Source organism: Pimephales promelas, chromosome 8 (genome assembly GCF_988280905.1).
Source record: "Pimephales promelas chromosome 8, fPimPro1.hap1.1, whole genome shotgun sequence".
In the NCBI taxonomy this organism is placed as follows: domain Eukaryota; kingdom Metazoa; phylum Chordata; class Actinopteri; order Cypriniformes; family Leuciscidae; genus Pimephales; species Pimephales promelas.
In genome coordinates, this window is record NC_142776.1 from 28,454,363 (window position 1) to 28,471,109 (window position 16,747).

At 37.4% G+C, this 16,747-nt stretch overlaps 1 protein-coding gene across 2 annotated transcripts; it reads left to right on the forward strand.

The window, feature by feature from the left end:
• Positions 1-1,295: 1,295 nt before the first annotated feature.
• b4galnt1b (beta-1,4-N-acetyl-galactosaminyltransferase 1b) lies at positions 1,296-16,565 on the forward strand. 2 transcript variants are annotated; one of them, XM_039689166.2, is made up of 12 exons: positions 1,296-1,525; positions 6,125-6,253; positions 6,475-6,691; positions 7,385-7,561; positions 8,911-9,017; positions 9,234-9,271; positions 9,361-9,541; positions 9,654-9,752; positions 10,237-10,424; positions 10,891-11,031; positions 12,548-12,785; positions 13,499-16,565. In XM_039689166.2, exons 3-12 carry the CDS (start codon positions 6,483-6,485, stop codon positions 13,711-13,713), a joined length of 1,593 nt encoding a protein of 530 aa, XP_039545100.1. In that variant the 5' UTR covers positions 1,296-1,525; positions 6,125-6,253; positions 6,475-6,482; the 3' UTR covers positions 13,714-16,565. The 2 variants fall into 2 exon arrangements, with proteins under 2 accessions (XP_039545100.1, XP_039545101.1); XM_039689167.2 differs by having other exon boundaries at positions 6,128-6,253.
• The last annotated feature ends 182 nt before the right edge of the window (positions 16,566-16,747 follow it).

Consider the following 16,747-nt stretch of genomic DNA (forward strand, 5'->3'; position numbering starts at 1 on the left):
GCTGCAATTTTTTAATCAAAAATACAGAACAAAAACAGGAATATTGTGAAATATTACTACAATCTAAAATAATGGTTTTCTATTTTCTTATAATCTTTGATACTTTTTTCAGAATTCTGATTTTAAAAAGTTACAAAAAAACAGCATTTATTTCAAATAGAAATCTTTTTACTGGGCGGAGGTCCCGGGGAAGACCTAGGACTCGCTGGAGAGACTATAGTCTCCCGGCTGGCCTGGGAACGCCTCGGTGTCCCCCAAGAAGAGCTGGAGGAAGTGTATAGGGAGAGGGAAGTCTGGGCATCTCTGCTTAGACTGCTGTCCCCGCGACCCGGCCCCGGATGAAGTGGAAGAAGATGGATGGATGGATGGATCTTTACACTATACTGTTTAAAAGTTGGGGGTCACTAATTTTCTTTCTTACTTTTTTTTTAAAGAAATTAATACTTTTATTCAGCAAGGTTAAAAAGTGATAGTAGGCTAAAGACTTACGGTATAAAATAATTTATTTTCCAAAAAAACATTAAGCAGCACAACTGCTTAATGAATGTGGAAAGAATTTGGAAGAGGGATAAACTTCAAGTGTCATTTCAGATACTAGAGAGAGTTGGTGTTCTTATCAAAAAATTGAAAAAGCTTAAATGGGCAGTAATGGAGAGTCTGGTTGTGACCTAGTGAAAAAGTTTGGTACTGTGCCCAAACAAAATCTTTTTTTTTTTTTCATTTTTATATCAACCTAAAATTTGAAACACAACTTTTTTGGCTTTGATTTATTTATTTATTATTTATTTGTATTTTTTTTAGAGTCGCCCAGGTTTTGAAAATATATATATTTTATATAAAATATGAATAATTAATTTTTTTACATTATACATTTTCATAAACTCAAACTCTGACTTTCACTTCTGTTTCAAATCTGCCAAATGTCTTAGAAGAATATATGTGTCAAATTCCATGACACTTATCAGGTTAAAATATTTTTTTTTGTTAGAGTTTAGAACATTTTTTAAAAATCTAAAGAACCCCTTTCCACTATAAAGAACCTTTTTGGGAATGGAAAGGTTCCATGCATGTTAAAGCATCTTCATGGGACCTTATGCCTATGAAGAACCTATTTGTAAGAGTGCGTATAGCCTAAATTATGTTGATTTATTGTTATGTTTATTTATTGTAACTCTTTTTGACCAATGGAGCTTTTTTAGTTTACGCTACTGTGAATGTAAAATCTGACCAGGAACAAAACAATCTAAATAATCATAAGAGCTAAATTCGCTTCTTGTGGTGAGCGGCAGGCGTGTGTTCAGCCACATCACTCTCCTCTCCTCCTCATTAGAGGCTGCGGTGCAGCTCTCCATCGCTATTCACGATAGAGGGGGTAGCCCGACGACTCTCGCTCTCCTCCATTCTGCCTCGGAGGTGGATGCCATGCCACCGGATTTTCTTCATTTATCAGCTGTTTTCGTTCACATGACAAGAGCGCCGGGGGTATTTTAAGGGTAGGAGATCCCTCTTGGTCGCGACATTACAGGTAAGATTTGAACGCGTCTGCTCGCTCATCCGCCCTGTTGTGATTAGCTCTGATATCATTTTCTCAGTCGTTTACGACACATTTGTTTGTTTCTGCTGCATTATTGAGTAAATAAATACAATTAATTGTGCCCCGTTAAGTAGCCTAATTGTTCGCACTCACTTCCTGGTGTTTGAATAGAAATGATTTCATTCGGATTCTATGGTAACGTTTTTTTAATAGAATTATGGCTCTGCATTGCCTGATAGAATCTTCTGTGGATGATGTGACATATGGCGACAACAGGCCAAGGGGCTTTCGGCAGGCTAACTTACCTCTCTGTATTTCTGCACAGACGGCATAATGGGCAGTGGAAATGATGAGCAGGCTAGTAATCGTGTCCCTTAATGGCTATTGGCTATTTGCCAAGGCTTTGAACTGATTTAGCCAACGGTGCATACTGCATACTGTCAGATGTGCGGCCTATGTGAGATGTTGTATACAGTAGGCTGGGAATCACCGCACACTGGCCTGCTGTAACGTTAGCCTAGAGACTATACACAATATATCAGTAGGAGGGAAGTCGCCTCCATTGGGCGTGTACACTCTTCAGGAATGCGCATATGGTTTTATCTTGTTTAGATTGTGAATGGCTGTTTACTGCTTTAGATCAGCGCAATTCAATGTTTTATTTTCTTTCTCTCACACGCATACAGAAATAGTCTACACTACAAATAAGGGAAATCCATGAAAATAGAAAGAAAAATTAAAACATCATCAGTTTGACAACACATGTGTTACAAATACTCACAACTCAACCAAAAACGCACGGCAATGAGGATAGGCTAACTGAGGAAAATAAATGCAAATAGAAAAAAACATCTTCATCAGTTTGACAACACATGTGCTATACTCAACACAACCCAATACAGAAACACACTGCAACTGAAGACAACTGTGGAAAATACATGCAAATAGAAAAAAACATCTTCATCAGTTTGACAACATACGTGTTACAAATACTCACAACTCACCCAAATACAGAAACGCACGGCAACTGAGGACAACTGAGGAAAAACATGCAAATAGAAAACACCTCTTCATCAGTTTGACAATACATGTGCTATACTCAAAACACAACCCAATACAGAAATGCATATGTAACCGAATATATTTTTGCGCTGCAAATACTCACAACTCAAAAATACAGAAGCACACTGCAATAGCACAACAGACCACAATGTTTCCAGGGGACCCCGACTAGACGGAACTGGCTAGGACATGCTTATTGTTCAATGTCTACTCGTCAGTGGTGTCGATGACCTGAAATGTGTTTTTTTTTTGGTTTATTTTAACATCCTGATTACAGTTTTTTTCGATTGCTAAACGACAGTGGGCACGACTGGAGCTAAATGTGCAAAACTCTCACTACAGTCTGCATTACCAACAGTCACCTGAGCACAACTCTTAACACACGGCTCAAAACAGGCTCAGTGTGCACAACACTATGCACAACCCTCACTGAGATAACACACACTGTCACTCAGAACACACTGAGAGGAAAAACAGTAGCATCAAACACAAATGCAGAAAATACAAACTTTTCATCTTTGCAGTTTCAACAATTTCACACTTCATACAAAGTAATATTTTCTTCAAAGAAAACAGTGACAATATTTCATTTGATATTTTTACATTTTTAGAACATAACAATGGAAAATTAGCAGTTTGCTTCAATAGTCTGTAGTAATTTACAGAATTACAGTAATGAGAAAAAAAGGTAGAAACTAAAAGTACATACTGTAATACTGTAACCCTGCCTCTCTCAAGCATTAGGCCACAAGTTTTTAGCCTTTCAGCTGAAATTGTTTGAAAGTCAGCAGTGTGTGAAAGGCACAAGGCTGAAATTTATTCTGTTTTGAATGAGTGGTTCACAGTTTTGACAGCAGTGTGTTAGCATTTGAACAAAGTGCTGTAAATCCACAGTGTTGTGCAGGTTGTGGTTAAAGTCATGGGATAAGTGTGAAGAGTTTTGAAAACTGTGTTCAAGCAATGAAAAACGATCTAGAGTTTGGTCCACATGAACTGCTGCTGTGCAGACTGTAGTTAGAGTTTTGCACATGTAGCTCCAGTTGTGCTCCACTGTGGTTTAGCAATCGAAAAAACTGTAATTTGTTTTCTTCTTTTATGTGTTTTCTGCTGTTGCAGGGTTTTGAGCTCTCTTGGCCATGTGTACTGAACAAATTATGTTTATTTAATGTTTATCTGATTTCCAAGCCCAAGAATGGACGTGGGCATTTTATAGAAATAAGGCAATGCTCACCATAGTGACTATTGGGATAGTTCACACCAAAAAATGAAAATTTTGCCATCACTTACTCACTCTCATGTTGTTCTAAACCTGTATAAATTTCTTTCTTCTGTTGAACACAAAATAAGATATTTTGAAGAATGTCAGTAACCAGTGTAAGGGGATTTACAGTCAAACACCCAAGGACCAAATATGATTAATTAAGACCCAGAGTCAGAAGTGCAATCAATTTAAAGGGACAATGTGTACTTTTGTATGTATTTTATTATTTAAAATCAATATTTTTATTCATAAATATGTCCTCAATGTGGTGATGATGATATCTAACAATGCACATACTTCAGAAAATATATAACGAATACAGAAGGCATAATAGTTCATGTTTTTCACAGTCAGTAATTCATACTGTAACATTTGTTTGTTCGTTGTGTCAAGTTGCTGTTTGTTTCAAACACCCGAAGGAACACTCAACGAAGAACTATTAGAAGACATCCTGTCATAGCTTTTTGGTACATAATGGCTACCGTAGTTGCAACGCGCATTTGCAAAAGCAAGGCGCAGGAGAGCAAAAATTCGTTTGAAAGCAAAATACATTTTCACCACTAGATGGGAAATTCCTACACTTTGTCCCTTTAAGATAAGAGTCAGAATTATAATAAATTAAAGAAAAGTTTTACTGAAGATAGTTTGCAGTTTTAGGACTCACAAGGAGTTCATAGGCCGCCCCGCTTACGGTTAGTAAGCAGTAAGATCACAGCAGTTGTACCCTTCACCAAGGTCTAAGCTATGTCCTTGCTTCAGGTTGAATGATTCTGATTGGCTAAGAAAATAGATAAACATATTCATTTCCAGCACATAAACAGATAGACTGAAGCATATCTCCATCAATTAGGCGCCAACCTGTCCAGAACAACAACTCAGTCAATCTTCATAATGCAGTTGTTCCTTAACCTGTAACTAATAAGACTAACACACACAGACATACAACTTTTTCAAGGTTGGATTTGGCCAGGCTCTAACTATAAACAAAAACAGGAGAGTCTTCTCAAAACATGGAGATAATAAGTTCATTTTCTCTTGAACGGATACTTTACAGTTTTTTTCGATTGCTAAACCACAGTGGAGCACAACTGGAGCTACATGTGCAAAACTCTAACTACAGTCTGCACAGCAGCAGTTCATGTGGACCAAACTCTAGATCGTTTTTCATTGCTTGAACACAGTTTTCAAAACTCTACACACTTATCCCATGACTTTAACCACAACCTGCACAACACTGTGGATTTACAGCACTTTGTTCAAATGCTAACACACTGCTGTCAAAACTGTGAACCACTCATTCAAAACAGACTCAATTTCAGCCTTGTGCCTTTCACACACTGCTGACTTTCAAACAATTTCAGCTGAAAGGATGAAAACCTGTGGCCTAATGCTTGTGAGAGGCAGGGTTACAGTATTACAGTATGTACTTTTAGTTTCTACCTATTTTTCTCATTACCGTAATTCTGTAAATTACTACAGACTATTGAAGCAAACTGCTAATTTTCCATTGTTATGTTCTAAAAATGTAAAAAATATCAAATGAAAGAATGTCACTGTTTTCTATGAAGAAAATATTACTTTGTATGAAGTGTGAAATTGTTGAAACTGCAAAGATGAAAAGTTTGTATTTTCTGCATTTGTGTTTGATGCTACTGTTTTTCCTCTCAGTGTGTTCTGAGTGACAGTGTGTGTTATCTCAGTGAGGGTTGTGCATAGTGTTGTGCACACTGAGCCTGTTTTGAGCCGTGTGTTAAGAGTTGTGCTCAGGTGACTGTTGGTAATGCAGACTGTAGTGAGAGTTTTGCACATTTAGCTCCAGTCGTGCCCACTGTCGTTTAGCAATCGAAAAAAACTGTAATAACAACAGTTTTTGTCATTTAATTTGTAATCTGTAACAGACTGCAATTTGAAAAAAAATCTACCCAGCACTGTAGGTTAGACTATTTTAGTTGTCTTATAGCTGTAGCAGGGTGACCACTCAGTTTCCCCAAAAACATGTTTATGTTACAGCGTTTTAGTATGCATGTTTGATATTAGCTGAATCTTGTGTAAAATTATCTTTAAAAATGTCCACTATTGTGTCAAATACTTTAATTTCCCAGTGATAAAGCCTGACATTTGGCCCTGCCTCATACAATAGTGTATTGCCTTTAGAAGACTTTGAATATAGCGAATGAGTAGATTTGACTGATTTTGTGTACAGTAAGAAATACATTTGTAAATGAATGCTCTACAAATGACACGACTAAGGGTTTTTTCTTCCTCAGCAGATGGAGAGAGCCCTCCATCAGCCACATCAACTACTGTCAATCACATTAACATTGACTCAGTCAGTACCATGGACCTTTAGAAGCAGTAATGGCAACTTACAGTACCTCTCGCTCTGATTGGATAGAGTGAGTATAATGATTTCTAATTACTGAAGTGCTTTCCCTCCATTGTTATTAAGTGAAGGGAAATCAAATGGAAGCTAATTCGATTATTGAAATGATGTTAATGCTTCATTATTTCAATTAACAGATTTAGATACTCAGGGAGTATCACATCATTTCTGTATCATTTAATCTAATTAAACTGAATAACGTTTCAACACTATGCGTTTCTGTTTGTGTTGCAGTTTGTAGCATGCGTTCCCTACGTAAGACTGTGCTGTTAGCTCTGGTAGCATCAGTGGTGCTGGTTTTGGCTGTGCTACATTCCTGGCCCACGCGGGTCTACAGCACTGTGGATGTCCGGTACAGACCTGGAGCTGAGCGGCTACTGGAAGAGAGACTTCCTGAACCGGATCCCAGTGCTAGTACCATCCCTTACCGTGTGAGGGAGAGTGTGGCCAGGTTAGTTAATCCTCACAAGCATCAGTTCAAGTAATAAGGGAGACCAAGAATGGTCGTAAAACCTTTTTTTCAATGTTTGAGGTTGGAAAGATGTGTTTTATGTTTTTTTTCTTTTTCATTTTTCCTATGCTCACCAAGGCTGCATTTATTTGATCAAAAATACAGTAAAACAGTAATATTGCGGAATATTATTACGATTTAAAGTGACAGTGTTTTATTTTAATATATTTAAAAATGATAGGCATTCATATTAATATTGTTTTTCCTGTAATGCAATGACCATAACTGCATTAATCTGTTTTCAGTGTCATATGATCCTTCAGCAATCCTAATAATCTTAAAATATCTTGTGTTTTGATAAATGGAAATTTCAAAAGAACAGCATTTATTTGAAACATAAATCTTTTATAACGATGTTATAAATGTTTTTTACTGTCATTTTTGATCGATTTAGTGTGTCGTTGCTGAATAAAAGACCACAAACTTTTTACGCTACAAATTAAAGTTGTTCTGAAATCTGCAAATCTCTTTCTTTAAACATTAGTCTATTAATCCTATATTTGTTTATATACACAATTGTACACAGAGGCCCGCATTGACTACTGTCAAAGTCACATTCAAGGAGGATGCAAACATTTTCCTTCAGGTCAAAAACTCTTTTTCAGGTCAAAAACTTTTCTCCTTTTCCGCAAGGCTTTTGGCTCGCAACGGGTGTGTTTGTGAAGGAGAGAGCCGAGGGATCAACCTGCCCTTCGCTCAGCTATTGTTCCCCAGAGTGTCTGCCCATCCCCTGCACACTGCCTTCCAGGCCTCCCAGCTCCATGAGATGAAGAAACGGCGAGCCAAAGAGTATCAGAGCTTCCAAATGAGGTGCATTTAATCGTTTCATGATAGTGCCAATATTTGGTTTATAAATCCGTATTATATTATCAAATAGAATGTCTGAACTTAGAATTTTAAGGCAAGAGTTATTTAAGTTACAGTTATAAGTTATACAGTTACAGTTATATAATAGTTATAAACATACATGTGCGTATCCTTTTAGCATAATTGACAAGGCTTTGTTGTGTCATAACTTTCGAAATTTCAATGGATTGCCCCAGCGAGTTTGTCATAGACACAAAATAGAATAACTAGTAGCCTATAGTGGCTACAAAGCCAGCGCTGGCATTTGAAAAAAAATAAAACACAAGGCTACGTCTGGAATTATACATGCAAATACATTTAAAATTATGAAGTCTTAGACTACTTACAGGTTGTGGCCCAACAACTGCTGCCTCTGGTTTTAAAGTTGGAACTGCTTCATGTTTTAGTAACAGTTTCTTGTTGAATCCGGTGTTGAATCCGTGGAGATTCTGGAAGCTGTCTTCCGTAAAATGCGCAGCACAGAGAGCTAGATTACGATCGTTATTTTCAGGAACATAATCAAACATAAATTGTATCCATTGTTGACGAACTACAGCGTCCATGGGAAGCTCGAACACAGAAGAACTGACAGCTGTTGAACACAACACACTCGACGAGCCGCAGAAATATGGCCATGCCCTTTTTTGCATTTTCCGGAGGGAGAGGTTGATGCAAATGTGTGAGTTAGTGACGTCTAAAACACGTTGTAGTCCCAATCGAGTCGTTTTTGTAGGCATTCAACTCCCTGATTTTTAAAAGACAATATCTCTGCTTACACTGAACTTTCAGCGCTGCAACTTTACAGATACTGTTCATGCACCAACAGCAGCATTACACATTCTTGATTCTGAGGCTTTGAAAAGCTTCTTTTCTTCCATCACTACCAGACAATGAACAAAAGAAACACTGGGATATAAACACACAGGGTAACAAGAGGCAAACAAGAAGCAGGTGTGAGTAATCAATCACTATGGCAACAAACAAGAGTAACTATAAAGTGGCTTTGAAATTTATAATCACGGTAAAAATAAAGTAAAACAGGAATTAAACTCAGAACATGAACAGTGGGAACAGAAATTGTACGCCGACATAAAAGTCCAAATAACAAAAACAAGGGAACATGCAACAAATATGTCTACAGGGTATTATTTAAGTATTAGTTTTAGTTTAATTATTATTATTTCAGTACGGCAACTGGCTAAAATAATTTTATTTTTTGATTTTATTATATTTTTATCTGTTAATGTTTATTTAATTTCAAGTAATAAAATGTTTCGTTTTAATTTTAGTCAATGTAACTCTGGTGTGTATAGATCGCAGACCCCTGCTGATCTGCTGATTGTATCTGAAGCTAACAACCCCCTGCAGTACCCAACACAGGGTGTGGAGGTTCGGCCACTTAAAACTATCCTTATACCAGGTATTACTCTTTTTGTGCCTCCTTGTTAGATTAATATTGCCATATGACTGAAGAGATGTGATGAGACTATTGCAAAGCATTATAATAATAAATCTTTATTCTAATATAATGAATATTAACACTGACAATAAAGGGATAATTCACCCAAAAATGAAATTCTGCAATCTGAATTAGAAAAAAACGTGATCTTTATATCATTTATGTAATGTGTTTCAGGTTTGGCCTTAAAAGAGCTGCCCAGAGATTTCTATACAGTAAGTGATATGAATAATTTAGTCTGTTTTCTGTGCCCACGTGTTGTGCATTCTCCCTGAACACTGGTTTTTTTTGTCCTTCTCTGTAGCTGAATTTTTCAGCTTCTCTGGGTACTTTTAATGTGGCAGCAGAGGTGGAGGGGGTAAAGGTCAGGGGTGAGGGCGAGATGCACATGACCCTGACCAGCGGCCTTTTGTCCAGTCTGAATCGGCAGCTCCAGTTTATCACATATACTAACACACTGTTCCACCCCAGCACAGCTGACACAGGTATGCAGCTGCTTGGTAGTTCCTATAAAAAAAAAGCATCCCAAATGTGCATGTAAACTCAGGACTGGGTAATCCTTATTTCATATGTTGTTTTTTTGTGCTTATGATTCAGTGCAGTTAGACACAGAAGGACATCAGGCTCTTTTCACCATCAAGATTCGTCATGGAGTAACACCTAAACTCTACAACACAGGCCCTGACGCAGATAAAGGTGAATGCATCTGTCTTATTGTTAATTATAACTAAAACTAACTGATATTGATGTCACTTTTTGTGACATCAATGGTGATGGATTAGATCATGAATATTAATTAGGTCATGCTGATGTTGCTAGGTAACCTTCCTGAATTTCCTGATCATATCAAGTCAATCTCACAGCCTGTGCAGATATGCTTTGAGATACATCACTTTAGTTGTGCTTATATATTTTACTTGACCATTACTTGACATACAGTTTTACATGATGTATTAATCTGAAGATTCATTCTATAATGCAGCACCAAATCATCATATTAGAATGATTTCTGAAGGATGACTGGAGTAATGGCTGTCAAAGCAATTAATTACATTATAAAATATATTGAAATAGAAAACCATTATTAGAGGCGTCATTACTTGTTTCATCATCACTTTGTGATTTTAGTGTTATTGGTACAATAACTAAATCGCTCACATTTACCTTTCCCTCTTCAAAGAGTACAACATCAGTGCTCTCGTGACCATAGCAACTAAAACCTTCCTGCGCTATGACAAGCTCCAGGATTTAATTGACAGCATACGACGGTACTATCCAACTGTTACAATTGTGATAGCAGATGACAGCGAACACCCGAAAACTGTGTCAGGCCCATATATTGAACATTACATCATGCCCTTTGGAAAGGTAGGTCACATCCTTTTAATATCAGTTTATATAACATTTGAAAAAATATACACTTATACATTATATAACACTTGAAGCGTCGCTCATGACAATATTATGGAGCGTGTTTTTTTCTCACATTCAAATCACTCGAGCGGTGACTGGTGTCAGGTGAACGAAAAATAAACAAGCCGGATTGGCACTGAGGAAGAAAGGAAAATCCTGTAGATTCACTATATTAAATAGTTTATTCCTGACTTCTAGGGTTTATTGTAGGCTCTCAGTCTGTGTGGTTCGTGTCTGTACTGAGCCTAAGAAACTACTCAGTGCTTCTACTGTGTTTAATTGGCGGGAGATATTCAATATTAAACTTTTAAAAAGCCAATATGTTTAACTTGCTATTCTTGCTACTTTTTAGAGTTTATGACCCATTCCTGTCTTTGTTTGCATGCCATATGATGGGCTCTGATATGTGTCTATGTCTCAGGGCTGGTTTGCTGGTCGTAATCTGGCCGTGTCTCAGGTCACAACCAAGTATGTGCTGTGGGTGGATGATGACTTCATCTTCACTGCCAACACAAAGCTAGAGAAGCTGGTGGATGTGCTGGAGAAAACCACACTTGACCTGGTGAGAAAACGTTCAAATATATACCGTATGTAGCATGATATACTGTATAGTGTTTTCCTGCACAGCAAAGTTCTACCATAAAATGTTTTTCATCAAATAAAGACAAAAAACAATGCTGTAGTATACACGTATTATCCAGTCTTATCTAGTGAGGAGCCATTGCAGAGATATTGTATGTGTTGGGTTGCTCAGGTGCACATCAGTGGCTGAAAAAACCCTTGAGGAAGCAAAGTGTTTCTTCCGGTCCCTCTTGTGGTGAGGAGCTTACACCTTTGGAACTGGCAGAGTCCCCAGTTAAACCTCTCACCTCACAATATCCACAGCAACAACCCGTCTTTGCAAATTAAAAATACCACGTGTTTTTGGAGTTATACTTCATGGTATTATTTTCTTTAGCAATGATTTTAGAGAAAACACTCTCTGTGCCATGGTAAAAATGAGGAACCCTGCATCTTTTTTCTCTAAATGGGAACCAAAACATAATTGACACTTACAGGAGTAGTTCATTTGCTGATAATTTACTCACTGCCATGTCATCCAAGATGTCCATGTCTTTCTTTCTTCAGTCGAAAAGAAATTAAGGTTTTTGATGAAAACATTCCAGCATTTTTCTCCATATAATGCACTTCAGTGGGAACCAAACGGTTCAAGGTCCATATCACTGCGACTAATGATTTCCATTATTTCAAAGGTCCTTAAAGCCTACAACACCAAAAAGAACCAACACCCCCACAAAGTCATTGACCAAGCAGCCACATACCTCTGCATCCGGCATCTGCTTCTAAAAGCATTAGCCCGGCAACAGTACGCACACTACTTAATGTCTTAATGTACCTCTAAGACTTCATTCAGCTGAGTATGTCGTCTGACAAATTACTTTTGACTCCTGTTTTTCCACATTATTTTAATGAGAATCAGAACAAAGGGTTTGGCAAATCTCTGAATCTCAGGACTGTGTTCACTGCTGATTGGATTCCTTTTGAGATCAGCACATTTAGCATCAGCGCAGCAGGGCTAAACAGGCTTTGTGAGACCTTCCTACTCTCTGTCTTTGGCAGTGATTGCTAGAATTCAAACAAAGATTATAAAGGTCTGTAAAGACTTAATAGGTCCACTAATAACGGTCCAAAAAACAACATGTTTGTTTGCATTTTGAGTACTCTGATGCTTATAAAAGAAGAGTTTTGAATGGTAAAGATTTCTATAGAGTCTGTTTGTAATAACTAAAAATAAGGAAAGAGTGCAGTAGATACAGTTTGCATGTTGCTGCAGATCTACTAGGGCAGATTATTGCTCTGTAATGGGTCATCTATGTGACCTTTCTAGTGAACGAGTCTTCTGTGTGCACAACCACCCAGCTGGAGTCCTGGAGACATGCCCCGGAGAAGGGAGACAAGCTCATTCACTTTCTTAAAGAGGCAGAGACAAAAATAGACTGTTTTTACCTTGTACTGAAGAGTGTTCTTCACTTCAATTCGTCTTTTCTGCATGGTGTTTGGCTTCTGTGTGTGTTAAGGTTGGAGGAGCGGTGCGTGAAGCTACAGGCTACACTGCCACCTACAGGCAGACCATCTCAATTGAGGCTGGAGAGGAAGAAGGGGACTGTCTGCACATGCGGCGAGGCTTCCATCATATCATCCAGGGGTTTCCTCACTGCGTGGTCACTGATGGAGTCATCAATTTCTTTCTTGCCAGGACAGATAAAGTGCAGCAGGTTGGCTTTGACCCCCGGCTTGCCCGTGTTGCACACCTGGGTGAGTTTTCAATGGAGTGCAAACAAATTAGGTGATTCTAGGATTGCGAAATTTAGCAAAAATTAAACTCATTAATTAGTGATTCACTGATATTAAATTCTGGCAAATACTGATTGTTTTCATGTTATGGCCTATAGTAAAAAACTGAAGAAAAAATTCCTGATCAATGGTTTTAAATCTTAAACGTGAATCATAATGCACAGTATGAAAAAAAAAACATTTTGAGATCTGAGAAGGAATTAATTATTGTTCAAAAGTGACAGTAAATACATGTATAATGTTACAAAAGATTTTTATTTCAAGGAAAAAAGTTATTTAATACTGTTTTAGCATTGATAATAACAAGAAATGTTTCTTGAGCATCAAATCAACATATTAGAATGATTTCTAAATGATCATGTGACACTGAAGACTAATAAGCTTTGCCATCACAGGAATAAAATACATTGAATTTTTAAGTGTAGATGTAATATATTACAATATTAGTGAAGAAAAAAAAAAAAAAAAAAAATCACACTGACCCCAAACTTTTGAATGGAAGTAGTGTGTGTGTAAATATGTTATTTCAAACATATATGACTTTATTCGTTATTATAGAAACAGCAAGTATCATCATAATTCTAGACAAAAGAAATTAGTCACACGGACATGAAAAAACATCATAGTTCTTAGGGACAAAACTAATTTTCTCATTTCCATATTTTGTTTTGCAGAGTTCTTTATTGATGGGCTCGGCTCCCTGCATGTTGGGTCGTGTGATGATGTCATTGTGAACCACGCCACTAAGATCAAGCTACCGTGGGGCCAGTCGGAAAGCGACAAAACTTACGCAAAGTTCCGTTACCCTCCTGCTTCATCTGATGCGACACACACCAAAAATGGCCTGTTGTACTTCAAAAACCGCTTCCAGTGTCTCACACACAACTGAACCCACTCTGACAATGCCTTCTTCTCGTTCTCATCCTCCCTCAAACGAACACACTCTCCATGAGTAGCTAAAGGAGCCTGTGAAGACACTGGAGGTGTGCTGTGTAACTGTATATGGTCCCATGTGAGTAAGTGGGAGCTCTTTTGGAAAGATCAGACGTGACTGGCGGATGAGATGTGCAGTGATGGCTGATTAACATTTTTTTGATACCTGAAGATGTCGTATTTTTGTGTCTCCTTTCTTTAGCTTTATTTTTGTTCAGAGGAATTCTTTAGATACAGATCAAACCATTCCGTACATTATGCGCAGCCATCTTTTTTTCTCCTCAGCCAATCATGTTTCAATATACATTTAAAGGGATAGTAAGCCCAAAAATGAACATTCTGTCATTAGTTACTCACTCGGATGTTATTTTAAACTGTAAAAGAGACGTTCCAAGCCCCAAAATGACATAGGAGTAAGACTGTGACAGAATATTTATTTTTGAACAAACTATCCTTTAACTAACGAGAGCACAGAAGTTCCTTTTGAAACTGAAGAACGAAGAGAAAACAGGGGAGGTAAATATTTCGAACCATGACTTTTAGAATTTTTCAATCCAGATAAAGGGAGGCATTTTCTTTGGGACATTCGCATGGAATGACACATAATCTCCCTGTCTGGCATTAATCGAATCGTGTGAGTGTGTACCTGTCAGTCTGTGTGGGTTTTATTGAGGGTCGTCTCTCTGTACGTTTGCACTAAAACAAATGGACTTCAATAGGAGAGACCAGGCCCTCAGCGTCACTGAAAGAAGGAACAGAGTGAACATCATTAGCAAGCTAAAACCACAGACAATCCAACATATGACTCTCATTATCTCTCTCCCTCTCACATACACACTCAAGCGAGAGATGGGGGGTGATTCATTGTATATCAGTAAAACATCCTGGATTTGATATTTTTCTGTTCTAAAGAGTGACTGTGCCAAAGGCTGAATCACTGTCCTGGTATAGCTTGTTTATTTTTTGTACATTTTTATTTAATTTTTATTTAATTTCTGGAGTCTTTTTTAGATTACGTCCCTGAAGCATGCAGCCTGGGGTAAATATCAGCTGGATGTGAAGCAGCAATGCGAGGTCCAATGCCACCTTTTTTAAATTTAGTTTGCAATCACTCACTCCAGTCAGTTGCTTTTGCTATGCAGAATGGCTGAGACAACCAACCTTACGAAAACAAAACAAAAAGCAATATTAACAGACTCTAAGTGCAAATAATGAAGAAGTCACTATAAAATAAAACGACCATTAAGGTGATATCTACAGTAGTTGTCAAAAATTTGTATACATCTCATTCTTAATTATTATTTTCCTCATTTTGTAATAAATGTTGGGATTAAAAACATTGAGCCCCCAAAAACATTAATCAGTATTACATTTTATATATATATATTTTTGTTTAGCTTTTTAAGTTGCCAAACTCGGCCCAATAATTTAATTAAAAAATTATGTTTTGTAAAGACTTATGCACTATATATATTTCTCAACCAAAATAAAGATTTAAGATCAAAGGGTCATTAAGATAATGAGAAACTGTGTGTACAAACCTTCGACTAGTACTGTACGCAGCCACCTTCTGTAGAGTAAAAACATGGAAGAAAAGGGTGCAATTGCTGTCAAATCCAATGTATAGCATCATTTTAGTTATGTTTGTTTGTTTTCATGTGTGTGTGAGAGAGAGACTACATCGAGTGGGCTTTACATTGTCGTCCATGAACAACATGAGGCCCTAATGACTGTTTGCTGCATTGAACCTTCAAAAACCATTCAACATCAATTCCATGTACATTTCTATATGAGTGTGTGTTGCGTGTGTGATAGTTCTCTTCCTTTCCTGTTACATCCTGTCTAAAAATGGTGCCATACAGGAGTAAATAAATGCATGGCTGTCTAAAAAGCCTTAAAGAGGTAAAGGAAATGAAAGAGCTAAGAGGTTCAGTGTGTAATGGAGTTACATGATTACACTGGTTGAATACATTGTGCAATGGTTTAAAAGGAAATTGAAAACACTTTTGCACTTTTTTTATATCTGAAATGCCATGTGACAGAAAAAGGAATACAATTTAGTAACACTTTTATTTTAGTGTCCTTGTCTCATGTTACATATAGAAATAACTATGAATAATGCATAATTACATGCAAGTAACCCTATAGTAAGTATAGTTAATTAATAGTACTCGGCACTGTAACTAGGACACCTTAAAATATAGTGTTACCTAAAATTGTACTTTATCACTCTCTACCAGTCATTGAGCTTCTTTCAGTCCTGAAAAAGACAAGTGGAGGATGCAGTCCTGCAATACTATGATGCTGTCTGGAGAATGCTTCCATTTATCTGCCCTGCATATTCAGGTGCATGAGTGTAAGGTCAAAAAGGGAGCATGCAAAAGCATTGGTTTAAGGCTACTTGATTGCACCGTTCGTTTCAGATGAGCTTATAGGTATGGGAGCTCGAACAGAAGTAAACTCTGGCTATGATGAGATCAACTTTTTGACTATAATTTTAATTCTCTGCTTCCTCCTCACTTCACTGCAATGATTCTGACTCCTCATCTCTGGGTTTCTCACTGTGTTTGCATGACTATTTTCTGTTGGTGTTTTGTATCTGTAATACAAATATAATTTGCTGTCTCCCCAAAAAGTGTGGCTGCCTATTGCTCATTTTTAAAAGAACAATGTAGTGGCACAGGTCCCTTAAATATAAAAAAGGAGAAAAGAACAAAAGTTTTTTTTTTCTTTCGTTTTCTTATGTAGATGTAAGAAAAAGCATTTGTTGTTGAATGGAATGAGATAAAGGCTTCGGCGATAACATTTGTCATGTTTTCTGTCTTCCTGAAAGCTACACTGTGTGATTTTTACCCCCATCTAGAGGTGAAAAGGTATATCCAGTGAATTTTAGTTTCTGTTACTCTCAATTCCGACTTCGTTTTAACTCCTACGGTGGCCAATGTAGTCCAAGATTAACATGGCTTCCAGTTCGACCTCGTCCATGAGTG

Coding starts and splice junctions, on each gene's coding strand:
- b4galnt1b (XM_039689166.2), top strand. CDS start 6,483: ATGCGTTCCCTACGTAAGACTGTGCTGTTAGCTCTGGTAGCATCAGTG. Junction 9,753..10,236: donor AGGCCCTGACGCAGATAAAG/GTGAATGCATCT, acceptor CCCTCTTCAAAG/AGTACAACATCAGTGCTCTC. Junction 12,786..13,498: donor TGCCCGTGTTGCACACCTGG/GTGAGTTTTCAA, acceptor TTTGTTTTGCAG/AGTTCTTTATTGATGGGCTC.